The sequence below is a fragment of the Lissotriton helveticus genome, chromosome 3_1 (assembly GCF_964261635.1).
Source record: "Lissotriton helveticus chromosome 3_1, aLisHel1.1, whole genome shotgun sequence".
Taxonomy (NCBI): Eukaryota; Metazoa; Chordata; class Amphibia; order Caudata; family Salamandridae; genus Lissotriton; species Lissotriton helveticus.
In genome coordinates this window covers 399,562,600-399,588,935 of record NC_136061.1, presented here as the reverse complement: position 1 = coordinate 399,588,935, position 26,336 = coordinate 399,562,600, and the positions used below count along the sequence as shown (strand labels likewise).

At 45.5% G+C, this 26,336-nt stretch overlaps 1 protein-coding gene across 1 annotated transcript in view; it reads right to left on the bottom strand.

Annotated features, from left to right (window-relative positions):
* Positions 1 to 26,336, bottom strand: part of SCARF1 (scavenger receptor class F member 1) — a 232,104-nt gene that overhangs the window by 138,313 nt on the left and 67,455 nt on the right. The window contains exons 2-5 of the mRNA XM_078680166.1: positions 22,850 to 22,902; positions 22,342 to 22,443; positions 11,188 to 11,713; positions 3,119 to 3,337 (exon numbers count right to left, since the gene is read on the bottom strand). Coding sequence (XP_078536292.1) covers positions 3,119 to 3,337; positions 11,188 to 11,713; positions 22,342 to 22,443; positions 22,850 to 22,902 — 900 coding nt within the window. The remainder of the gene's footprint in view (positions 1 to 3,118; positions 3,338 to 11,187; positions 11,714 to 22,341; positions 22,444 to 22,849; positions 22,903 to 26,336) is intronic.

Sequence of the window (26,336 nt, the reverse complement as noted above, 5' to 3'; positions counted from 1 at the left end):
AAATCAACGATGCTGCCCTTGACAGATGGTACGCTAGAATGCCACACCGAATTCCCAATAGAATGGGTTACCGACGAAGTTAAGTACCTGGGAATCAAAATAATTCACAATATCCAGGACATATGGCTATCAAATTACGGGGTGGCCATGGACTGGCTTGTAGGCAAAGTGGAGAAGTGGAAAAAACTACCGCTTTCTCTGACGGGCCGCATAGCGATCACAAAGATGGTGGTGGTCCCCAAATTTTTATACTTGTTTATAAACATTCCCTTGCCCTTAACAATGGCGTTTTTTCGCCGCCTTCGATCTGCGGTCATCACACTGGTCTGGGCGGGCAGACAGCCCAGAGTTGCCTGGAACCTTCTCACACTCCCCTTCCACCAAGGAGGTCTGGCAGCTCCAGATTTCGAGCTTTATGCGTACAGTGCGCAGGCCCAATACCTGCATTACTGGCAACACCCAAAACCCTACCAACCGCACGTGGCTATAGAGGCTGACGTGGCGACACCCTGCCCCCTAAAGTCGGCGGTATACCAGCAATACAAGAGACCACAGGAGGACATAGACACTGTGGAGGTGGTGCGATGGGCATGGTCGAAGATTGCACATAGAGCGGGTATAACTGAATTGTATGCCTCAAGCATGCCACTGGAGGGTAACCCACTACTGGGCCCATTGACGGATGCGGCAGTAGTGAAGAGGGCACACAACTGCGGCCTTAAGGTGGCAAGTGACTTGTATCCAGACTACATGTTCCTTACACTACAAGACATGGTGCTGTCGTCTGTACCGACTGCCTCTGAGCTTCTATTAAACTACCAGGTGAGGGCGGCCTGTAAACGCAGATACCCCTCGTTCCCTGAGGCCCCACCTTCGTTGGCAGCTTTGGAGGACGTTCTCTCGAATAACTCCTCACATAAATTGATAACACGCATCTATAGGGCTACGCAGAATGCAATACCTGTCCCGCATGTAGACTCAAGATCACAATGGGAGATAGAAGCAGGCATTAGTATCTCAGAAAAACAATGGACATTCTGCTGTACACAACTTGAGCACTTGTCGCCCAACTATAGACTGAGGCTCATACACTTTAACTACTTACATAGAACATACCGCACGCCCAAACAGCTTTTTTAAATGGGGTTGCAGGCAGACGCAACATGCTGGAGGTGTGGCGAGCAAGAGGCTACGTTCTTTCATCTTGCTTGGGTTTGCGAACCAATACATGGCTTCTGGGAGACAGTCCTCCGCAATATAGGGAAGATAGTGGATACACATCTCGACCCAGACCCGCTGTTGGCACTTCTGGGATTTGTGATGCCGGTGCCAAGTGCTTCCAGGCGACTGGTGGCCCTTCTTTTGTTGCTGGCCAAGCGGCAGATAGCGATACACTGGAAGCGCAGGAATGTACCGAAAGTATCTAGCTGGATAAAATCGGCGATATACTGCAAAGACCAACTGTCTGCATACTGGGACATGATGCCGCAGCGATCTAGGCCGGTAGACATATGGCAACCATTGGTGGACTGGCTGGCAGGGGAGACAGAGAACGATAGTGATTGAGGTGTGGAGAATGGGTTGGGCTGATATGTATGTGTGGGTGACGTGTGTTGCATAACAAGCCTTACGGAACAACGGATGGTGGAAGACGTGTTGGTGTACATTCAATCTAGACAATGCTCGCTGTTACATGACACTCGCTAATTGTTGTTTCCATTGGTTATTTAGTTCTATCTAAATGTTGAGAAATTGCAAAGGTGTACGTCATAAATTCGCCTTGGCGGGAAAACGCCCTATGAATAAGCTGCCTGCCTCCGGGTTGTTGGCTGAATAGCTGTGTACACGATGATGAGAACAATAAAGGTTTTGAAAATCAAAAATATATATATATATATATATAGGAAGGATCACACACCGAGTCAGTCGTACTGCCTTTTACTGGGCGATAAAGAGTTAGAGAAAGGTACGATGGGGAACAGGGGATGGTGGACGAGGCATGAAGAGGTATAGGGAAGTGGTGGCTTTTGTGGCAGGGACCAATATAAATCACAAAATGCTCGCCTGTGCCCCAACCATGTGCAATGCATTAGAGACACCCTTAATGAATGCGGTTCAGCAATGGCCCCATGAGCACTGCCAAAGTGCTACTGTTTAAAAAGCCAGCGATGCTGTCTGAAGGCCCCGTACATGACAGTGGGTCACTAGGGAAGTGGGTCGGGAGATAGGAAGTCTGTGCTGAGTTACTTAGAAAGAATCGATTTGTATCTAAACAAAGCAATCAGATGTTGCTTGTAAAATATCGGCCCTGCTCGAGCCATTTTTTCTCACTATCAAATATTATCGAGTGTATTTCGGATCTTTGGAAAGGTAGGGGGGAGAAAAGATAGGGGTCCTGCACTTGCAACCTAAGGCCTGTCCCAAGTGACAATAACCCTTTGCGTGACCTCCAGCAGGGGTGCCTTTTTATGCAACATATACTTCAATTTCATATAGAACACGTAGCTTCCAAAAATGTAAGCACAATAAATATTGTTGACTAAAAATTGACTAAAAAGTAGCCACATATTACCTCGGGCGGTCTTATACAGGTACAAAACATATATGTATACTATGTAGGATACTACAGTGAAATTAGTAGGTATTTATTTTGGAATTATTTGCAATTCAAACATGGTTTTCCTACTTGCATATAGCACTGCAACCGTGTGCAAAACGTCAATTTAACGAATACAAGAGCTCAGAACGGTTTCAACCATCTCTTTTAGGAAGGTCTCCGTGAACCCATGAATGTAATAAGGGCCCACAATCGTTTGCTTTATTTTTCTCTATGCACTTGGTCACTTGTGCGCAGTGTCTTATGCTTTGAATCTTCATTATAAGCACGCCAATGCCTTTGGATCTGGTGGGTGGTATTGGAAATAAATATATAAATGCATACTAAATTCATATACAATATGTTCCCCTCTTGCCCTGAACTGACCCTTGCTAAAGGCCAAAGGATGGAATGCTTAGACCAGCTCTGACCAGAAAACCTGGCTTTGTTAATGCAATGCTCATGGGTGGGAGGAGCCCAGGATCTTTAGGAAGGAACAGAAGCGGTGGAAAGCTGTCCTACCTCGGCCCCGTCATTCCAGGTTCACAATTCCGGCATGTGCCCCTCTCAGGTTCGCACTCTTCACCCTGCCGGCAGCGTGGGCATATCCGTGCACAGTTCTCTCCATAGTACCCGGGTTGGCAGGGCTGGTCGCAGCGGGTGCCATTCCACCCAGATTCGCATGCCAGGCAGAAGCCGTCCTTTGGAGAGCAGGGCTGGCTCTCTCTGCAGTGTCCACACCTGGGAAGGCATATCAAGAGCATTGGGATGAGCAAGCAGGGTCCCAACTGCACCATCGTCTCCATTATACACAACGTCCTCACGTTCACTGCAACAAAATCTCATCACCTACAATCCTATCGGCAAGACTGATCCCAATCCCCTAAAATAGACACTGCTGTCATAAATCAAGCTGCTCTCATTACCACCAAAATCTACATCATCTCCAATACCACAAATAACCTCATAATTATCATTAGGGATTAAGGTTTTCAGTTTTTTTTTTTTACAATAAAACCACTAGTAAAACTAATTTCTACTGTGTCTACCAAATGTCTACAGCTGCACTGCTTTCACCACAGAGAGTCAAAGCAGGGAAATTGAAGAAAGCCATTGATGTAAGTTATCCCATTTTAGGTTGCAGTCAAAGCAGCATTTCAAGTGACTTCCTACACCGCCTGAAATCCACCTCCCATCGATTTGTTGCCAGCATTATACTTCACTACAGTTGAGGATTTGTGAACATTGGCTTTCTTGTTCTAGGCACAGAATCTCCAAGGTTTGTTGATCTTCATAGTACAACACTAGTACAGTCCATATATATAGATTGTTTCTCCAAACAAATAAGCACAAACAAGGGGAGTAAGATTCCTCCAGCGCCGACGTGCGTTTCGGTGTCCACGCATGGATGGAGTTTAGGGATCAGGAATGGGTGTTGTTTAGGTGTGGTAAGGGGCTTTCTAGGGGGCAGGGATGGATTTTGTTTAGGAGTTGTGAGGTGGTCAGTGATGGACGGTTTTAGGGATAGTGAGGGGCCAGCAAATTAAAAGCATCTGAAGTAATTGTTTGACAATGTAAAATATATAAATCTGAAAGTAAGACATGAAACCTTTGTTTACACCTTAAAAATAAGCATGCAAAAGAATAACAATACATTCTATGAATTGATTTCTATGAAATGGTAAATGCCATTTATCCTGCAAATTTCCACTGTACACTTTAAGTGAAATGCGTTTTCAGTAATGGTACTCCATGAAATCATTTTTCTATGAAATCACATACAAACCGCCTGGACATCGGCTCAGATTAGAACATTTGATTTCACAGAAACTGGCAGTACGCATGGCCTGCAACCTGCAATGGGGCTGTGAATCATCTGCAGAACACATTCCTTTCCGATGATGACATACGAAGAATTCTGATTGGTTTATTGTAGGAGAAACAGAGCGTGAGTGGGGCCTACAGTTGGAATAGATACACCCAGGATGTATACAGAAACATGCGAAGTGCTAAAAGCAGTGTAACTTAGAAGAGCACACTGCACTCAAATATGATGCTTTACTGCAGATAATCATTGAGAATGATCTGATGAGATGTGGAATTATGTGGTGTTGGAGCTGAGGGCCCAGTGGCATATCTTGAATGGCGTTGTGTCATGCGGTCAGGGTATGATGTGGTGCAGAGATGTTTTCATGCGGTGGGTGCATTGCTGTGTTGGATGTGAGAAGCTGTACTACTTAACAGTAGGACTCAGTGTGACGTTTTGTGGCATGGTGTGGGTGGTGGGTGCTGGTGGGTTGCACTGTGAAGAATGCACTGTTAGAGGTAGCATATTATGGAATGTTGCTGTCCAATTTGGATATGCAGCGCAGTTTGTTTTATTGATGGGGTAGATTGACGTTTGGAATGGCAAGTGAAACTTGCTTGGTGGTGCTGTGACCGATTGGTGCACAAAGAGGCTCTGCTTTGAGAGGCAGCATTTCTTCATGTAGTGTTTGCATTAAAATAGTTAGTCATATGATACGAATGCTCTATAGAGTCGGTCATGTGGGATGGTGTGTGCTATAGTATTATGGTTTGGCTGATGAGGAGTGGTGAGATAAGGAGCCCTATTGTGCTGTGGTTTTATGTGGTGAATGTGTTGCTGTGGAATGATAAGGTGACGTGATATGTGATTAGGTGTATGATGGGTTGGAGGCAAGATTTGGTAATGTTTGATCTGTGAGATGGTGTGTGTGTGTGATGGCACAATGCTTCCTATGGTGTGACATCATATAAGCGGCATATTATAGGATGTTTTCGACTTTTGTAAGGTGTGCTGTGTTGTCTGATGTGATCAGGGTTATAGGCAGTTTGATGAAATATGATGTCATATTAAATAGTGCAGTCAAAAGGTGTGTTGTATGATATGGTTGTATATGTCATTTGGTAGGAAGTGCCTGGGCATGTGGTAGTGTGGACGTAATATGGAACTATTCAGTTGTAAGTGAAAATTGGTAGGGGTTGCTGTGGCCAATTGTGGTATGGTGGTGGGTGTCAAATCTGGCAAAATTCAGTCCTATATGTAGAATATCGTGGAATCTTATTGTGGGGTATGGCTAGGGTGCAGTGCATGGGGTATATTGTGTGTGAGTTGTAGAGTGTGCTGCTACAGTATGATATATGTGGTGACAAGTAGCCAAGAGGTTCCCTTAAGGCTCATGACTCTCTCAGAGTATTGAGTCCAGGCTTAGTTTCAGGAGGTGAGGGGTCTTTGAAAAGAAAGAATGGAGGTGAGAGATTGAGAGGTGATGGAGGAAAGGAGGAAGAAGACAGAGGATGGGAGAGGGTGTTGACCTTCATTCTCTGCTATTAACTCAGGAGTGGCCTATTGTAAGTTGTGGTTTGATATGGTTGCTGTCGTAAGATTTGGACTCATGGTGGTATGTCAAGTTGGCACGTTGAAGCATGATATGGTGTGGCGAGCTGTTGCATGGTATATTGGGACACAGAATGTGGTTGAAAGCAGTCTCATGGTGGAGAATGATGTGTTTCGAGTCGTTGCTTTGAGTATTGTAACACGGAGTTTGAAGAAGTGGAGAGAAGCAGTTGCGTGTTGTACAGTGATACATTGTCAGAGAGTGTGATATGTTACGTGGTAAGCGAAGGAGGGTGAATTGTACAGCATGCAGTCACACCTGTGAAATGTTGCAAGGTGTAGTATGGTATGTAGCAGGGAGATATGTATGGCTAAGGAGTGAATTGAGTATTGCACTCTTTAACTTATATCTTGAACCACTGGGACCACCATGAAAGAATCTGTTATCTCATTTCATCCACATGGATATGATACCCAGGTTTTTACGTAGGTCTCCTTTCTTGCAGATATCGCTTTAGTGGCCATGATTATGAACAAATTACAATCCAGGATGATATCTGCTCATCTCAAACTCAGCCATAACAAAATTTAATTCTCAATAATTTTTTCCTGGTCTAGCTCCATGCTGGCCAAAAATAGGCTGAAATCTACCATTGGCTTGGATTGCCATCAGACCATGTTTGAAGGAACAAAATCACTGGGTTTACTTCTGATAATGGTCTACATCTCCAGAAAGACATTTCCAACATGACCAAATTATGCTCGACTGATATTAGACTTAATCTGGGGACAAAACATTTAATTCCAGATTACCACCTCAAATATTTCATCCAAGCATTGGTTACATTCCAGATTAGACTAGGTAAATCCTATTCTTCCCGGCAGTCCTAAAATTCACCTTACCCCTCTCAAAGTTTCTTTACATACACCAGCATGTTTAATCTCTGAGGCTGGCCGCTTTATTCACCTTGCTCTTGTATTACAACGCCTAAATCGGCTCCCAACTGAGGGCAGATATTCCTACTGGATAATGTGATTCATTCATAAACTTGTACACGCTGATCACTCCCAATATTTGGTCAAAAAGCTTAAGGTATGAGGAATGTTTCATACAGTTCACAGCCCTAACACCTTTCTTCTTGAACCATTGTCTTCAACAAAACAGGTCCCTTGAAATAATCTTTCTGCAGCAGCTCATCAAAGCCTGAAACTCCGTCCTGCCTACCATCAACACCATCACCTCTCTATCTGCTTTCAATAGAGAAATAAGTCACTTTCTTCTAGATCTCTACTCCCGAGCTGCTGTTTATCTACTTACTGGAGCACTGCACTGTACTGTGCTTGTCCTGTGAATAAGATGCTCTGTGTTTGCACTGTATATACATTTCTTTGTACTTGATTGCTGAGCCAACTTTGTTAACTTTGTGTGTGTTTTTGGAGTGTATACTGTTTAGGTTTGCCTTTTATACTTTTAGGTGCACTGACCTTTGTAAAGTGTGCTGATGCTTCTCAGCACTGAATGTGCTACTTAAAAACCCACAGCTAAAATAAATAAATACATCAGTATTGGTGTGGTACTGTTGGTTGCTGGATGGCGTAGTAAGAGGTGTGTGGTACTGTATTGTATTGTGGTATTGTAAAGTGCCATGTCAAGTTCTGTGTTGTATTGTTTGTTTTTAGTAGTATAAAGAGTATATTATGGAACAATGTTGCAGATTCGATGATGCTATACTAGCGGCCGACTGTGCACTATGTAAATTCCAAATAACAAATAATATCATTATTATGTTGAGGCCCCATTTAACGTATACAGGTATAGGGTAGTTTGTGACTCACTGGGAGTGAGAGAACGGTTGAAGACATGGCATTCAAGTGGTTTCTCGCATATGGTGTGTTGGTGATGGGACTTCGATATCAGGGCAATATGGGTCTATGTAGGGTTTTTGAGTATTGATATGATCAGTCATTGTTTATTATTCTAGGATGTTCCATCTCCATGAAAAGATGTTGAAGAGAGTTAGGAAGAGCTTGAATGTGGGTGGTATAGTCGTAACATTTTTAAAGACGGCTGGTGGACAGGTACTTGAAGGTAATCTTGTCAATCTAAGAAGATATAATAGACTTTGGTTGGTGTTGGGCAGTTAAGTTGTCTACTTTTGCTGAGTGTAGGCTTTATAGAAGGTTTGAATCTATGAGCCGGTGGAGAGCTTGGATTTATTTTGATTATGGAGTGTTAGGTCACTGTGTTGTATAATTAATTCCTTGACATGGAGTATTGCATAACCAAAGCATTTCAGGGTCATGCATCTTTGATCACTTGATTAGTTAATTAGCTTGATAGTTGCAAAGGTGATGCTGTGGGGATTTTGGACTGGGAGCCTTTTTTATCATGAATTCGCCCTCTAATATCTGAGTTACTGGAAGGCCAGTTTCTCTTGGCTCAGGTAGAGTGTCACTTCAGAATTCACTTTGCACACTTGAATTCAATAGGTGAGGTCCTGAACCATTTGGAAGGCCTGCTGATATGGGAACAGAAGAGGAAGAGAAATCGAAGCGTGTTCAGATCTTGGAATGTAAATCACTACCCCGAGTCTACAAAGTTTGTTGGTGAGTTCCAGTTGAGTGGCTCTGCGCTAGAATTGTTCAGTATGTTGAGTATGTCTGCAAGGTTTGCTTTTTCAGTGTTCAGTAAAAGGCCACATGTACGTATATGAGTTTGTTTTGATTTACATGATTCTGAATGTAATGGACAAGCTGTCACTCCATAGTATGGTTTGGACTTTGCTACTGCCAATAAACAGGCAGACATGATGGCTGATTCCAAAGCCTTGCCAAGAGCGTGCACTAATAATTCAATGTTTCAGAGGTATATTTCTTAGTTTGGTGGGCAGTGAGTGGACTGAGGTTATGCTAGTTGAGTTGAACCAGTTATTAACGACATTAATGATGATGAAACACGGTTGATCAATGATGATGCTTGTTACCGAGTAGGAAAATGTATTTGCAAATGTAGGGTCAGTCTAGTGGCGGTAAGAATGAGAGGGAAGTGTGAGCCGAAGCTGTGCTCCAGCAGAGACTTGGAGTTTGCTCTGTTTTTCGAGGTGCTTTTGGTAGATAGGATTCTTTTTGGGCCAGTGATGCTTACCTCTCTCTGATCAAGACTTTGTGAAGGATTCATTATTTATGTCAGATAGGCAAATTATGAAGCAACTGCAAAAAGCACGCCTTGGAATTAAGTGCAAAATTGACACATAGTGAATATCGATCTGCAAGTTTAAGATCACCATCATTGCAGGATGGATACTAGCCGACATGTAGTTGGCAGTTTCACCTGCCAAATTACGTTCCAACTGCTGTGTAGGCAGTCAGAAACATGCCGTTTTCTATTGCGGCTTGTGCAGCGGCCCGGAAAAGGGTTGCAGCACAAGCCACAATTGAAATAGGCATGTTTTAAACATCCAAGCATCATGTGTCAGGCACCATGAGGTGCCAAGCACAGGATTCATGGATGTTTGAGGGGGGGCACCACATGTGCCCCCCAAGCCCCATAGCAAAGGCCAACAGGGGACGGGGGGGCCCTGCTTGCTGCCTCCAAGTCCCTTTCAATCTGCCTGTACAAGGCGGTCGGGCTACCATGTACAGTCCGAGGAAAACAAACATCGTAATCCCAGCACTGCCCCTATTGTAGGGATTCCAGTCCGAATGCTGCCCAACGGGCTCCTTGAGCCAGCCTTAAGATCAGCGATCTGTCTGTACGACCGAGGCCTCCGACTGCTGGATCATAATCCGGTGATCAGACCACTTCTATTGTTGGCGGTGTGACTGCCACTGACGGGCTGGCAGTGGCGGTCTCACCGCCATCATAATGAGGCCCTAGTGTTCCACAGGTGAATACCCTATATTGCTTTATTACATGTTTTGTTAATTTCTGCTCATCCCAAAGATACATGTGCTATTTTAATCAAGGACTTCATGCACTGAAGTGCACCCCGTTGGTGACTGATGAAATCAGAAAACCCTGAAGAAATATGAGCTATGCATACATATGTTGTTTTATGCTTTTCACTACCTTTTATTACATTGCATGTTATTTAACGGATTTACATAAAGCCAGTACTAAATTATTATATAAATGTAAGAAACTGGAAATAGACTGTTCCTTGTTGTTTCATGTTGCATTTAAGATTCTGCCTCATTCCGTCTGTAAGCCTTGGCGGACCTCTTAGCTACCTTGAGAGGCCCATGCGTATGAAGGGAGTTACTTGGATATCCCATTAGATTGTAATGGGCCCTGGGACAGAACTGGTGGACACTGACTGATTCAGGACCCAAAGAAAGGGCCTCATACAGACAGCAGGGCAACAGGGTAGCTGTAGGTAGGGAGGAAGAGGAGAAGACAGAAGGAAAACAAAAGATGGTAAAGCTGACTTGGTAGGGGAAGGAAAGAACAAGTAGACGAGATGAGACAGAAAAAATGAGGAAAGAGGAGAGGAGACAGAGAGAGAGGAGAAAAGTGGACCATATGAATAGAGGAGGTGGAAGAAAGAGCTCATAAGAAAAGAAAGGAGAGGAAAAATGAAAGGCGCATTGGAAGAGTGAAAAGAAGGAACGAGGAAAATAGGGATGAGAAAGAAGTGTGAGCAGGGCTTTAAGTGGGCCGGGTCCTGTCGGTGCTCAGCACTGGCAGTTCTAAAAAGCAGGTGCCAAGACGGGTTCCTATCGGGCTCTCCATTTTTACACTCACCCTCAGGGTGCAAAAAAAAATCTTAATATCGCAGCAATACCACCCTTCACTGCCTTTGATGAAACTTCAAAGAGACCCGTTATAGTTCTTTCACAGTCTCATCTTTTTAGAACGGAAGCATGTTCAATAGTCTATACAAGGAAGATATAGTGGTTGCTTATTTATCCTTTGCAACAACCATATGCAACTAACAACCATTGGCAAAGCCAATAGTTCCGGCTTGTTGTAGGTGTAATGTTACTCGTTGTATCATATGTCTGGATGCAATGAAAGAAGCAACAAAATACCAGTTGGGTGGCACACTATGCTAAGCACAGATTTTTAGCTTACTTGTTTTAAGCCACGGCTACGCCACTTTGAGAGACCCCCCAGTTTTTGTTATCCCACTTAAAGCCCTGAGTGAGAGGAGATGAAAATCAATACTTTAAATGTCCTTTATCAGCAAACCCCGTGGCCAACCCTTGTCACCAACTCTCCCCTGGGCCTCACCTGGTTCTGCACCTCAGCCCGTAGTATCCAGCAGTGCAAGGGTCTATGCAGCTTGTGCCTTGAAAGCCCACTTCACACTCGCAGTGCCCATTGACGGGGCTGCATTTGCCATTCAAGCAGTCACATCGTTGCTCACAATTGGGCCCCCACCAACCATCCTGGCACTCGCATTTGCCAGAGCTTTGGGCACAGGGAGATTGGCTGCAGATGCACCGGAAGCTGCACCGCAGACCCCACCACCCGTGGGCACAGATGCAGTGCCCAGTGGCAGAGTGGCAGCGGGGGCTGTTTGGGTTGCACTGGCACTGTTTCTTGCAGGTAGAAGACCACCATCCAGGGTCACACTGGCAGGATCCAGTCAGTGGGTTGCATTTTCCTTGGGGTCCACACTGGCACGCGAACTGGCAGAGGTGCCCCCAGCGGTTGTGATTGCAGGTGCATTGGCCGGTGGCAGGGTCACACTTCCCATTTGGGTGGCACATACAAACTTCTTTACAGTCTGAACCCCAGTACTGACTGGGACAATCTGTGAAAGAGAAGAGAGGGTGGGTATTATATTACAGGAATCTCAAACTTGTAACATTGACAGTGATACCCAAAAACATGACAATAGATACATTCCCCCTAATGGCAACACTCCTCCAAAGTGATGAAAGGTGATGTGTACAGAAAACTCTGTTACCAAGAAAATATCAAACAGCGGGTTCTCCAAACGCACTTCTGGAAATCAAACCACCCTAGCTGGAGTTCCCTCGATGACAGAGGTCACCCTGGCAGTGTGCCCGGGTCCAACACTGTTGAGTCACCTCTGGGATGTTGGATAAGCTATCTGATCAACAGTGGACGGGTCGCCACCAGTTATGTCAACATCAACTCTGTACACGACCACCATGGCTAGAGTGGATGACTTTCTCAGTCAGCCACTGTGTGGTGTCCAGAAAGCTGAGAAATGTTCCCTCTATGTTAGAGAGTCCAGATATGGGTGTGGTAATAATAAACTTCAAATTTGCACTTTCTGAAATTAATTATAATTTCAGTGTTTGTATTGCATTTCATTTAAAGTAATACAACACATATCTTACCTTTCCATTTGGGGGCAGATGTACAAAAGCATTCTTGCGGTCAGAAACGGTCCGATTCGCAGTTTTGGGCCGTTAATGGCTGTAAAAATGCTCTTTCATATGTACACAACACAAATTTCGATTTGGAAAAATTATACTGAATCTCAATTTGTGTTTAGCAATTCAGTATTTGGAAGGGGCGTATTTAGGGCATCCCTTCCTAATACCGAATCGCAGCGGTATGTAGGAATGTTTTGTGCTGAACTACGGTCGCAAACATTCATTTTTTTACTGACACCTCAAGGGTTTTGGTAACCATTCGCAAATGGGAAGGGGTCCACCACGGGGCCCATTCACCTTTGTGAATGTTAAAACAAATATCTTTTTAAAGCAGGGAGTGGTCCATGGGGGTGGTCTATGGAGCCACTGCCTACTCCTAAAAAATGAAACATTAACATTTAATTTTCTGTTTTGAAATGCATCCCGTTTTCCTTTAAAGAAATTGGGCTGAATTAAAAAACATTTTTTAAAAGATTGCTTTCTTACAAAGCTCTCACAGACACGATGGTCTGCTGACCCCAGCAGGTCACTATTCCCGTTATGACTGCAATTCTTGATAGGTCACAAGTTGCAACTTATCTCATTAATATTCATGAGGTAAGCTGATTGCAACCCCATTAGGAAATGCTAAATGATACTCAATGGGTTTCATACATTAGGAATTGCGATTGTCTAATTGTAATTCGCAAATAATCGCAACTTCTAAATTGTGTACATATGGCTCTTAGTTTCTCAATTTATTGGTCTTGTGAAGATAAAAGACTCATTTGGCTTTGCTGATATGTGCACTTGCATGCTACATCACATCACTTGTCAAGTGCCAGTGAGACATCATTCATCTAGGTGTTCCAAATTTGGCAGACAGTGAAAAGGAGGCAGAACAAGCGCATTGCTCACCCAGGGTGGTGGATCGGTGTAGTTGTGTGGCATTGCACTTTGCATCTTGGAAGTGACAACATAAACCTATTCTCCCGTGATTCCTCTTCATGGAGACACTTGGTTAAACAAACATGGGTGTTTAAGTGCACACAGCAGTGGCGGCCGGGATAGCTCACTGGTGGTGAGGCGGCGCGGCAGAGGGGGAGAGTGTGCAATATAAAAAATATATTTTTAAATAAACTTACCTTGCCACTGGGTCTCGCGTCTCTGCTCCTGCTCTCCTCATCGAACTCGAGGAACAGGATGCCCAGCCAGGCCCCACTGACCAATCACAACGAAAGCACCCAGGCTCCCCTGACCAATCACAACGCTGCGTTGTGATTGGTCTGAGTTTCCTGGTTCAACGCTCAGACAGGGAATGGGAGCCTGGGTATGTTAACCTTGCAGGCTGTAATGAACCTTTTTTGGAGAACAAGGAAAGTGTGCATTACTAATTTGAGCGGGCCGAGAGGGCCGGCCAAACAGTCATGTGCACTTAGGAGTGGGCAAACCACTCTTCCCTTGCCCTGCTCTGAAAGCCCAGACCAGACCACTCGCCAGGCCGCAAAGCAGCACAAACATAAAATAACTCAAAGTTATTATCATTTTATGTTTCTACTACGTACTGCTTGAAAGCAGTGGGGGGACTTGCCTCTGCCATAGGACAGGACCCGCCACTGGCACACAGCCCAGTGTGCCTCTTTCTGCCAGGGAGCGACGGGCGAATTCACTCTCTTCTCTGAATACAAAAGCTGCAAACAATGGACTAAGAAATGGTATAGTGCAAAGGATGGACAATTTTACAAAAAAGTATGTCCATTACTATTTAGGTGGTCTCCTGTACTGTGAAGAAGATAGAGGGACGAATCGTTAAAGGAGAAACAAACAATCTTCTCTCCAGCTGCCTGCTATCTGGGAGGAATTTAAATGTGTGAAAAGGGTTGGTCAGCAGACCTAAAGAGTGCTTGGGAGCTAGTATATGGCTTCAATTAATTGAGTTATTTGAAGTTTCATGGTGACAAAGGATTTTGTTTTTTGGATAAGTAATGGCTTACATATTCACAATACTTTCTGCCACAGGCTAGGGCCTCAAAGAACACCGCTGGATTCCGTTCTGAGTAGCTGGTAACACGCACAGCCAGCTGCAGTGATGAATTAACCAACTGAGAGTTCATAGTTTTAAAAAAGGATACATTTCCCACCAATTAGTCACACTTGCAATGGATTTTCATTTAAGAGGTGTATGTAGTTTTACATGAAATTAAAAGCTTGTTCTTTTTGGATACATCTGTGACCTCGCACGCACCTCTATGACACTTATAATCATAATTCCTATACTTTTTATTTATGCCCCTCAACCGCTGGTTCCGAGCAGCATCGGATTGGGAAGGTGGGCGGTGGGGCGTTGGCCCAATGGGCCTGTGCCTAAGGGTCACATGTGGGCCAATTTTTGTTAGGAGCTTTGTCAACCAGCCCACAGAGCCTTACTGTCACTGTAATGTGGGACAGCATCACGGGGAGGCAGGTTCGGAGTGGGGAAGCTTGCAGCAACATCGCTAGGCGGCCAGATTCTGGCTGCTGCGGACTTTAGCTTGACCCCCCATGGGCCCGGGGCAGACACTCAGAAGCAGTGTCCCACTTTTCTGCTGTGCTATTAAAGAGAGGTGTCTGGCTGGGAACAGGTTATGCTGCCATTGGGCCATCATCACCTCATCTCCCCTGGAGCCGCAGCAGCTCCCTGCTCCATTTCACCCCTCCCCTCCCAGACCATCGCCCTCAGGCTTTAGTTTTATGGGGAGGGGGAAGAGTGAGTGAAGAGGCTACACTGAGGGCTTGTTGTTGGCCCCCAAGCCCCAGTGTCTTTCAAGCTTTGGTGGGGTGGGGGGAGGGGCCACGGGGTATTATTGCAAAGGCTTCGCTGTGAGGCATCTTTCCCAGCAAGGAAAATTGAGAGGATGTGATGTTAGTGTCAGAGCTGCCGAATTTGGAACTTTAGAAAAAAGTTCAAGTCTCAGCCTCAGCTCAACATCCTGTGATTCTGGGCAAATGACTTAATTGCCCAAGGCTTAAAATAAAAATGAATTTGATCTTCTGTAATGGTGCTCATATAATTTATTTATTTATTTTATTTTATTTAATGCATTTTAATAAAGCGCAGACTTTACCCGAAGGTGTCAGAGCACTATACAATAGAACCAGTTACGTTACATGAGAGAACTGTTACAGGAATGGAACAAACAAAAGTAGCATGCCATAGAATCAAAGCGACACAGGCAAAAGGAACACAATCTGAAACACAGCAAGCACAGAATGAACAAACAAAAATATGAATATATATGACAAATTTACAATGCCTAAAGAACTTCCTGGCGAAAAATAGCAGGCCAAAGAATCAAAACAACGCAGGCAAAAGGGACACAATATCAAACACAGCAAGCACAGAATGTACAAACAAAAATATAAATATATATGACAAATTTACAATGACTAAAGAGCTTCCTGGCGGGGTCTGAGAAGGAGGGAGTTAGTTCTGAAAGTGTCTTTGGAATAGAAGAGATTTGAAGTCCGCTATGAACATCTGGATGGAGGTGATGGCACGGAGCGAAGGAGGAAGCGAGTTCCAGATTCTCACCGCATTACCTGAGAACCATTGTGCCATCAATTTTTTCCTTTTGAAGGAGGGGGGCTCAAGAAGGAACTTTTCCGCATTCCGAGAAGGTCTTGAGCCTTCAGACAATTTCAGTTTATTCGCCAGATAGCGAGGGGAGGAAGAGTGCAAAGCTTTGTGGGTCATGCACTCCGTTTTGTTGATAGCTCTAGCCTTGATGGGAAGCCATCGGAGAGAGGACATGATAGGAGTGATGTGGCCACTTCGTTTGGACCCTGAAATGAAGCGAGCTGCTGAATGGAGGACGGATGTGAGGGGGGAGAGGTGAGATTTGGGGAGGCCCGTCAGAAGAGAATTACGATAATCCAGTCTAGAGAGAACTAGCGATTGGACCAAGGTTTTTAGGTCATTCTTCGGGAAGAACCGACGAATCCCCCATAGAAGGTGCAGCTGATAACGTGCAGCCCTTGGGCTGAGTTCAGGCTAAAACTACAAATAAAAAAAACTTTTCTTTTATTTGCTCATGATTGAAGAGTCTAGAAAGGCTGGAATAATAATTAAGGAGAATTCTTTTTACAATTATAAAAACATCCGTATTCCTTCCAAACATGGCTTTTCTGCCTTTGTTTAGTCTGTAACTATCTGTCACAGATCATTAAAGCAGCTTTAGACCACATTTTAAACTGCGGTCATCTTTTGTTTATTGTTTGAAGCATATATTGATCAGAGGAGAAAATACGAGCTTTAGGTGATTTTCATCATTTTCCTAACGGCCAGGACATTAAAATACCGGGAATGCTGGTTAAAGAAATGGCCAGGTGGCACACATAGGCATGTCAGGAGTTGTGGCCTTTGAGCCACTTTATTTCACCTCACTCGCCCAGCCAAAATGTAGTGCTTCTGGTTTTCACCAATGTTTCTGGCTCGATGAGCTTTAAAATACGTACTTTATCCAGCATTTCTCTAAAAAGGAGCCTAATGAGACTAGCCAAATGCTGTTTTATAAAGGGATGTGATCCGAGAACGTGGGACACTTTTTTGGGGGTGCCCGGGCCGGATTGTGATCCCAATCGGACCCTGGTTCTGAGAGAGGTGCTGTACCCTTCTGCTGACACGACCCATCATCCCTTCATTTAAGGACCTGTGCGCCTTCCTATTGAGCTTGCCACAATTGTTTATGAATGGGCAGTGGCGTAACAAAACCTGGGGCCCCTGTTACCGCCACCACCTATCACTCTGGTCCTAGACCCAGTGTACTGTGCTGAAAGGGACACCAGAATCTTAGGACACGCCTCCCTCCTCCCCTCCCCCGCACCCCGGGGACTGTGGGGTCTAAAGACACATCACTGTGAACTTACCTCAACAGGGTCGGCCAGGGAATGCTGAGTCTAGGCTCAAAGCACTTAGATTTAGGGGGGCACCCAAAGAGCTGAACGAGTAAACTGTATTTGTTTTTAATTTACGCCTGCCAGCGCCTTTTGTTTTTTTGGCAGATTTATATAGCGCGAACTCGACCCAAAAGTATTGGAGCGCTTTACATGAGCACCAGTTACGTTACACAAGGACACATTCATTTTTTGGTAGGCACGGGGAGATTAAGTGATTTGCCCAAAATCACAGGATGTGGAGTCAACCGACCCTGAGGCTCGAACCTTGGTTTCCCAGCTCCAAAGTTGGCAATATAGCCGTCAGACAACATCCTCACCCCACCTCACCTGTTAAATGTCCTCTATAAATCTTGCCTCTCTTCGTTGGTCTTCCTACATTTCCCTTTCTCCTTCTCCCATCTCATTCTCCCTCACGCCCCTTCCGTGGGCCTTATTCTGCAATGTACCACCTGAACAGATGATTCAGGTGAAGGGGGCGTTCACTAGCCAGCCACTGCTGGAGTAATCAGTCACCTCACCTGTAAAGGCACACCACTAACATTATCAAAGAGCAGTAAGGAGGAAGATTAGGCCCGAATAATTGGGGGGAGGGGGGCAGTAGCAGTGACAGAGGCAGGGAGCAGACCTTCCAGAGCTCTCACAGCAGCATTTCCCCTCTGCTCCTCCAGGGCCGCTCCATGACATCCTCTGGTGCGGATCTTCTGAATAAAGTGTAAGTGGCTACAGTTACTGTCAGTAGCAGTGCTTTAAATGGGCAGGTACTCATCGGTACTTGGTACCGGCACTTCAAATTGTTCTGTGTTTGAGTACCGGAACTTCTCCTTGTCCAAACAGAGTACTGGTACACATGGGGCAGCAAGTCAAGCTCTGAAATTTGTCATTTACAAAAAGAAGCACGACAGAGCTGACGAATCAACCCCTTTTGGTGAAGCACTCTGATAATCGAGTGCTAATTTACCCTTTCAAGGTGCTAAGTGAGGAGCAGCCCATATGCATTTATTCAGGGCTGGCAGGGAGTTTGGGAGGGGCCGAAGTCACACTGCCATTATTGACACAGGGTCCACTCAGGCTCCTTGGAATCAATAGCACAGTAGGTGTGTGCGCAGGGCTTTCTAACAGCCATAGGCGTTTCTGGGGGAAAGAGTTGGCCTAAAAGCTAGGGCGGTTGACCTCGAATCTGGGGAACCGGGTTCAAGTCTCTATAATGCAGCTGAACATCCTGTGATTCTGGGCAAATCACTTAATCTCCCCGTGCCTAACAAACATAATGAATGTGCCCTCATGTAATACAACTGGTGCTATGTAAAGCGTTCTGATACGCGATACCGGGTCAAGTTCGCGCTATATAAAACTCTGTAAAAAAAAAAAAAGAGAGGCTTCCTGCTGGTATAGCAGAGTAGGGCTGCACTTGTTTAGAGCCAGACTGAAGACGAAGGTTGTGATAGTGGCACAGAAGCAGAGGGGCTGGGAATCAAGATTGATAATATGGATGTAAGTGAACGTAAGCATTTTCTAAAACACATGTACTGAATGTCCTGTCTGCGCACACCAGTGCTTCTACGTCACTGCTGGTGTGTCTTGCATGAGTGAGTGTTTTCTGCAGGGTCCAGTACCAGCTATATAGCTGCCAGCCTTGAATTACCAAACTCTGTCCATAAAGCGCATGAAAAAAGGTCTGCATTTAGCAAGTGCTAGGCCACTTTCTCTCCAGTGCAGATCTGCTTTCTTTGCAGTTTCAGCACAATTGTATTTTGGTTTTTAGAGGTCGTTTTCTCTTGGGTAAAATGCAGGGGCTCTGGGAAGGGTAGAGGTGGGAGAACCAACAGATTAACAAGGAGAGCCCAGTCAGAGCCGAATCACGAAGTCTGGCTTGGGTTTAAAAGCCTGTGCATAAGTGGAGCCTTGAAAACATTCCCACTGAATTAAAAGTGTATTTTTTATCCTGTTGAAGTATTTCACCTTGGTGCTTAAGCTTATATCACAGCATTGAGAGGGGTTTTTGCTCCCACGGTGAAGTGACGACACTGCCATCAGTGAACTAGGAAGCAAGGTGATTTCCATCTGTACATTATATATGACATATTTTCTTTTCATGAATGAAGCAACATTATAGTGTATTAAATCTAACACGGTAACTTCCCTATACTTTGCTTTAGCCAGCCAGGCTGCGAGTGGTGTATCGATCCCGTACTCACTTCTTCGACTCACTGGAGGAGGTGTTCCTATTGACTGATGAGACGGTGCGGCTACATCCCCACACACCACCTGGGAGGGAGTCTGACTCTTCCTCGAGCGGGGCGGCCCAGAATCAGCCCAAATCGAAGGGGAGGGGTAACAGGTGCTCCAGGTCCAGGCAGCGCTCCCAGTCATGCGGTGCCTCCTCTCGGGTTGGGTCGGCCTCACAACAGCATGCATCGCCGGACTAGCCGTTGGATGGGACTATGGTTTCAGGGTCTCTATTATGCTGCTTCTACCGGAGAAGAACAGAAGAAGGTCGGTATCTCTGTGGGACCTTAACGAACAGAGAGAAGGCCAGCAGACAATAGGCTGTAAGTTAGGGATCCATTGGCAGGTGAGGGGTGGGACCTCCCGTTGTGGTCAGCCTGCTCTGCCTGCCACAACAGGTACTTCACTGTTATTGAGGTATAGGGGGGGGGGGATTGTTGGGCTGTATTGGGGTTTTTTCGTTCTTTGATTGCACTGTCTTACATTATTTCAGAGTCATCTTGCTCTTATTGTATGATGTAATTTGTGTCATTGGCCTGTATTGAGCCCTCCAATAGCGGCTATGGCGGATAGTCCACAAGATCTCCCTGGGGCCCTTCGGATACTTAGCTGGAACGTCAGAGGGGCGCTTGACAAGATTAAACGTGGGGCTATCCTTAAACAGGCAAAGCACACCCACACAGACATTCTAATGCTGCAGGAGACGCATCTCATGGGGACAAAGGCACTGTGCTTTCAATGTTTTGGCTATGTACATGTCTTCCATTCAGGGTTTGTGAGGGGGTCTCGGGGGGGGGGGGGTTGCATTCCTGATCCATTGGCGGGTTTCATACACGCATGTTAAGACATGGGGGGACACTCAGGGCAGATACCTGTTCGTGCAGGGCACAGTGGGCGAAGAAACTGTGGTACTGGGGAGTGTATACGCCCCCGCCACTGTTCTGGGGATTGGTGGAGAGACTATGACCCTGTGGGCGGCTCTACCAGATGGCCTGCCAGTTGTGGTTGGGGACTGGAACAATGTGATGGATGCAGCCAGGGATCAGTGGAGGCCCGGGGGTTCACTGGAGGCCCGACACCCTACCAAACTATACTCCCTTGTGACGGGCCTTGACTGGGTGGACACTTGGCGTAGGCTACATGGCACAACACAGGGATAAACCTACCTATCAGCAATAAACGAGTCATATTCCCACCTCGACTACGTATTTGTTCCCCGGGCGGTTGACAGCAGGGTGGTGGCGGCCGATATCCTTCCACCGGGGCTTTCGGACCATTTGCCTGTGGCCATTACTATACGGGCGTGGATGGCACATGGGCCTTTTAGGTGGCGCCTTTCGGCCTGGAAACTCCAGAAGGAGGAGTATAGGGAACAAATGGAAGATGCCATTGATCAATATTTGGCATTTAATGTCGGCTCGGTGAAGGGGGCTGAACCTCTTTGGGAGGCAATGAAGCCCACAATTTGTGGAGTGGACATTTCCTTCTGTGCGGCGGCCTGTAGAATGTGCAGGGAGTCCTTCATACGAGCGGAAGCTGAAATTCTTGGGCTGGAGGTGCACAGTGGAGAGGATGGGGGGGCGACAGGCTTGCCACCAACTGCTGCTAGCGCACCAGGGATATTTGCATCTCCTACTAGATGAGGCCTGTCAGGCATGGTTGGTGACCCGTAGCAGGATCTACCAGTGGGGAGATAAATCTAGCAAGCTGCTGCACAGACTGTGTAAGGGGTCACTCCGCCCCCAGGCTCTCCCTGGTATTGTGGGACCGGATGGGACACCCATTCAGCTATTGCCGAGGCTTTGGCATGTATTAAGCAGATCTCTATGCCCCCAAGAAATGCGGATTGGCAGTGGTGAAAGGCCGCTTCTTAGATGACCTTCGGCTTAAGACCCTTTCAGACGAAGTGAGTGTGGAGTTAGATCACCCACTCACGGAGGACGAATTGGGAGCCACCCTAGGAGACCTGTACCAAAGGCCCCGGACCGAAACGTTTTCTGAACAATTTTTTCAAAAGGTATTTCTTGCAGCTGGGTCCCCACTACCGCAAGGTGGTGGAAGAGGCCAGGGAACGGGGTCGCCTGCCTGGTGACTGGAGACATGTGGAAGTGGTGGTGTTCCACAAGCCTGGTAGACCTCCCGATCAACATGCATCGTACCGCCCTATCTCCATCCTAAACGTTGAGGCCAAGATTCTGGCTAAGGCGTTGGCCAACCGTATCCGGACGCATATTACCTCCTTAGTCCATCCAGATCAGGCCGGGTTTATGCCCCAATGGGTGACCTGTCACAGTATTCGCCGGGCGCACGTTGCCGATGCGACTGTCCAGGGATTGGACCTTTTTGTACACATAAGGGGAAAGAAATACTCAAGATATACCGAAAATGCTTTAGTATTATTATACACATCTGCACATCAATTAAATCTCAGTTAAATTAAATGTGTGTCCCTGGCCGCGTCCCATAGCACTGCCCGTAGCCCCGCCCCCAAGCCCCACCCCCTCGTATATCTCAATTTGGTGAGTACCTGTACTCTTTTTTTCCATTTAAAGCACTGCTCAGTAGGGTGTCTTGGCGCTATACAAACATAAAGGGTATGGTGCTCATTGGGTCATACAACATGCACACTTTTCTTATTCCAGCAGAAAGCAGAGCACAGAAGCAGCACTATGAAGTTGTGTGTTAATGACGGATACTGTATGCTGCGCTTAGAAAAGACAGACGTGTTCAAGTGTTGGTGGGGGGCTTGGTGGGTGTGGGTTAGGAGGAGTGGCGCCAAATGTTGGTTTGCCCGGGGCCCTTTTTGAGCAAAGACCCGCCCTAGGCCGTGAGGTCACTTCCCCACTAGAGAAGGATGCGCGCACCACTAGCCGAAGTTTGTGAACTCACTCACGCGAGTTGCAGTTTGCACCAAAGAATCCGGGTTTGCAGCGACAGACTCCCGGCCGGATGCACACCTCCTCTGGTTGGCAGGTATCGGCCCCTTCACAGATTGCTGAAAGAGAAGCAGGGGCAGGGCGTTAGAGCAGAGGGCACTGTGAGCGAGATAGAGGGTGCCCTATAGTGGGAAGGGACCTCCTCCAGGTGTACACAGAGGCCCTAGGACCTCACTTTTACAGGGACATCACCTGGACCTAAGAGGCTGACAGATTGCCCATCCATGCAGGGCCCACCCTCACTTCAGCCTCTGCAGTCATGCTGTGATCTCTTTCTTCCCACACCCTTCCCTTCTTTACCCCTCGCTTCTAATCCACGTCTCACATTTCCCTTACACAATGTCATTCACATGGCAATAACTTTAACTATTTCAGCTCTAATACCTTCCCCAACCCTCCCCTGCCCCCCTCCCCCCACTTGCCCTCCAGTCCCCTGCAGCGAACAACCCACATGAAAAGACTTACCGACTGGGCACTCCGCTCCCTGTTGTTTCCAGCCCAAGCAGCACACGGGGAGCCTTGGGAGAAAGAGATATGCACACATACAATTAGAAGCACAACCAGAAGTGAACGGTGAAACTCCCAAACCATCTTCCCAACCCCACATGAGCTCAGCCTTCGTAGGACCCTTCCGCAAGACAAATGGTGGTGGTGGGAGCTTGGCTTCCACAGGACCCCTGTTGGAGGAAGCTCTGTCTGGTGATAGTTTGGCATGCCTAAGAGTCATCATGTTAAGAACTAGGCCTCCCATGGCATTGTGGTGGTGAAGGAAGCTTGGCCTACTTTGGACACAATGATAAGAGCTCTGCCTCCAAAGGACTTTTGGTGGAAGCTTGGGCATTGAAAACACTCATGGTGGTGGCAGCTGTGCTCCCAAGGACCCCTAGTAGTGGCACAATTGTGATCTCCATATCACCCTTGGTCGTGAGAGCTCTTTCTCCCAAGACCCTCAGGCCGGGACTGGCTATAGCGGGCACCGGTTATATCATCAAGAAATATTCCCTCATGACCTAGATAATTCTAAAATTAACAATTTTTCTGTTTTGAAAATTATTTATTAACACAGGGTGCCAACGTGTGCTTTTTTACATTTGTTATTTTTATTACTTTTTTTATATAAGATGCATGTCTCATTTTTTTCCTCCTTTTTTTCCAATTTTTACTTTAAAGTTATTACAATCATTTACTAAAACATGTGGTACTTCATTAGAGCAATAAAAAACATACAAATACCATGCAGAGAAAAAATAAGCTAATTAAGTCTCACAAAAGGTGTGTATCACTTACAACGCAACTTTTACGTCGTAATGCTGTTACAACGCAGCTATTACAACGCAGGATCCATTACAACGCATGGCATTACAACGCACGGCATTACATCGCAGATGCTATTACAACGCATACCATTACATCGTAAGTATTGGTAAGTATATAATTTATTTTAATTTTATTTAATATTATATAAATGATTTAATTAATATTAATTATAAATAAAAATAAATAAAAATATTTATTTATGTTTTTAAATATTATAAATTAAATTTATTATTTTAAGTAATTTTTTAAATAAATATGAGTATAGGAGTATATGTATAGGTGTTTGGGGGTACAGGGTGTTTTTAGGTTTCAGGGTAGGGTTTGGGTTTTGGGGTACAGGGGTGTTTTTAGGTTTCAGGGTAGGGTTTGGTTTTTGGGGTACAGGGGTGTTTTTAGGTTTCAGGGTAGGGTTTGGGTTTTGGGGTACAGGGGTGTTTTTAGGTTTCAGGGTAGGGTTTAGGTTTTTGGGTACAGGGGTGTTTTTAGGTTTCAGGGTAGGGTTTGGGTTTTTGGGTACAGGGGTGTTTTTAGGTTTCAGGGTAGGGTTTGGGTTTTGGGGTACAGGGGTGTTTTTAGGTTTCAGGGTAGGGTTTGGGTTTTGGGGTACAGGGGTGTTTTTAGGTTTCAGGGCAGGGTTTGGGTTTTGGGGTACAGGGGTGTTTTTAGGTTTCAGGGCAGGGTTTGGGTTTTGGGGTACAGGGGTGTTTTTAGGTTTCAGGGCAGGGTTTGGTTTTTGGGGTACAGGGGTGTTTTTAGGTTTCAGGGCAGGGTTTGGTTTTTGGGGTACAGGGGTGTTTTTAGGTTTCAGGGCAGGGTTTGGTTTTTGGGGTACAGGGGTGTTTTTAGGTTTCAGGGCAGGGTTTGGGTTTTGGGGTACAGGGGTGTTTTTAGGTTTCAGGGCAGGGTTTGGGTTTTGGGGTACAGGGGTGTTTTTAGGTTTTAGGGCAGGGTTTGGCTTTAGGGATAATTAAATTATATTTACCATTTTAAAATTAATTGAAATATATTTAATAAATTAAATTAATTATTTTACATTAATTACATTTTTTAATTAAATTAATTAAATTAAATAATTTAATATTATTAATTTAATTTAATTTCATTATAAAAAATATGTACATTAAACTAATTACTTTTTTTAATTAAATTAAATTAATTACAATTTTTATTATATTTACATTTATTAAATAGATATTATTTTATTAAATTAAATTAATGACAATTTTTAAATGTCTTTTAATTAAATTATTTAAAAAAATTTAATTACAATAAACTAAATAACATTTTAAAAAAAAAGTCAACTTACCTATACTTACGATGTAATGCCATGCGTTGTAATAGCATCTGCGATGTAATGCCATGCATTGTAATGACATCCGTTGTAATGGATCCCGCGTTGTAAAATCTGCGTTGTAACGGAATGCGTTGTAATACAACGCGTTGTACTGACACCAATCCCTCACAAAACCTTCATCCAAACTCTCTCATACATACTACATTTGCTCTTTATTCTGCGTCTGAGGGATCGCAAGTTGTAGCGCGAAATTATTACACAAGGTCGACGCGTTTCGGTGGTGTGGGACCACCTTCCTCAGGACCTTTTAGCAGAACAATCGGATTTTCACAAATGAATTATAAACACTGCATGGATGGATATCCTTGCGATTTCAGAAGGGTAGATCACTGCTTCAATTATAACTTCATGTCAATTAATTTGGTCACGCCAGAGTGTTCCAAAGGACGTTCTACCCATTCATTAAATAGTCGGTAATGCGGAGATTGTCTGGAGCTGTAAGCCTTGGTCAGTTGATATAATTTTCCTTATGGTTAACTGAGGCAGCTCCTAGAACTTCCTTTATATACGTTGACTGGTTTCTATTTCTCGATCTGTTAGGGGCATCTCACTCGTTTAATAGCGATTAATTGCGTTTGCTGTGATGCACATTGTACAACGCTTACTCCAGCACTCCAACACGTAACCCCGTAGGCTCCTGTTAAGAACTAGGCCTCCCATGGCATTGTGGTGGTGAAGGAAGCTTGGCCTACTTTGGACACAATGATAAGAGCTCTGCCTCCAAAGCACTTTTGGTGGAAGCTTGGGCATTGAAAACACTCATGGTGGTGGCAGCTGTGCTCCCAAGGACCCCTAGTAGTGGCACAATTGTGATCTCCATATCACCCTTGGTCGTGAGAGCGCTTTCTCCCAAGACCCTCAGGCCCGGACTGGCCATAGCGGGCACCGGGCAATCCCCCGGTGCGCCGCAAGGGTGGGGGCCGGTTTTGGGACCCTTGGGGCCGATTTTGTTACAGGGACGTTTTTGCAGAATAGCTGCAAAATCGGCCCTGCAAGAAAATCGGCCAAAAACCGGCCCTAGCAAAGCGCTCGGCGGCACCTCCAACCCCCCCAGTGGGGAGGGGGGTGGGGGGCCGGCCGAACACTTTGCCAGGGCCGGTTTTGGTTCCCAGTCCGGCCCTGAAGACCCTGCAGTGGTGGCTAAAGCTTGGTCTCCTTTGAACACATTGTAGCAAGAGCTCTGCATCTAAAGGGCTTGTGGCAATGGCAAAAGCTTGTCTTCTGTAGGACACGGTGAATGGAGGATGCAGGCCTTGATGGCAGAGGAACCAGGATGACAGA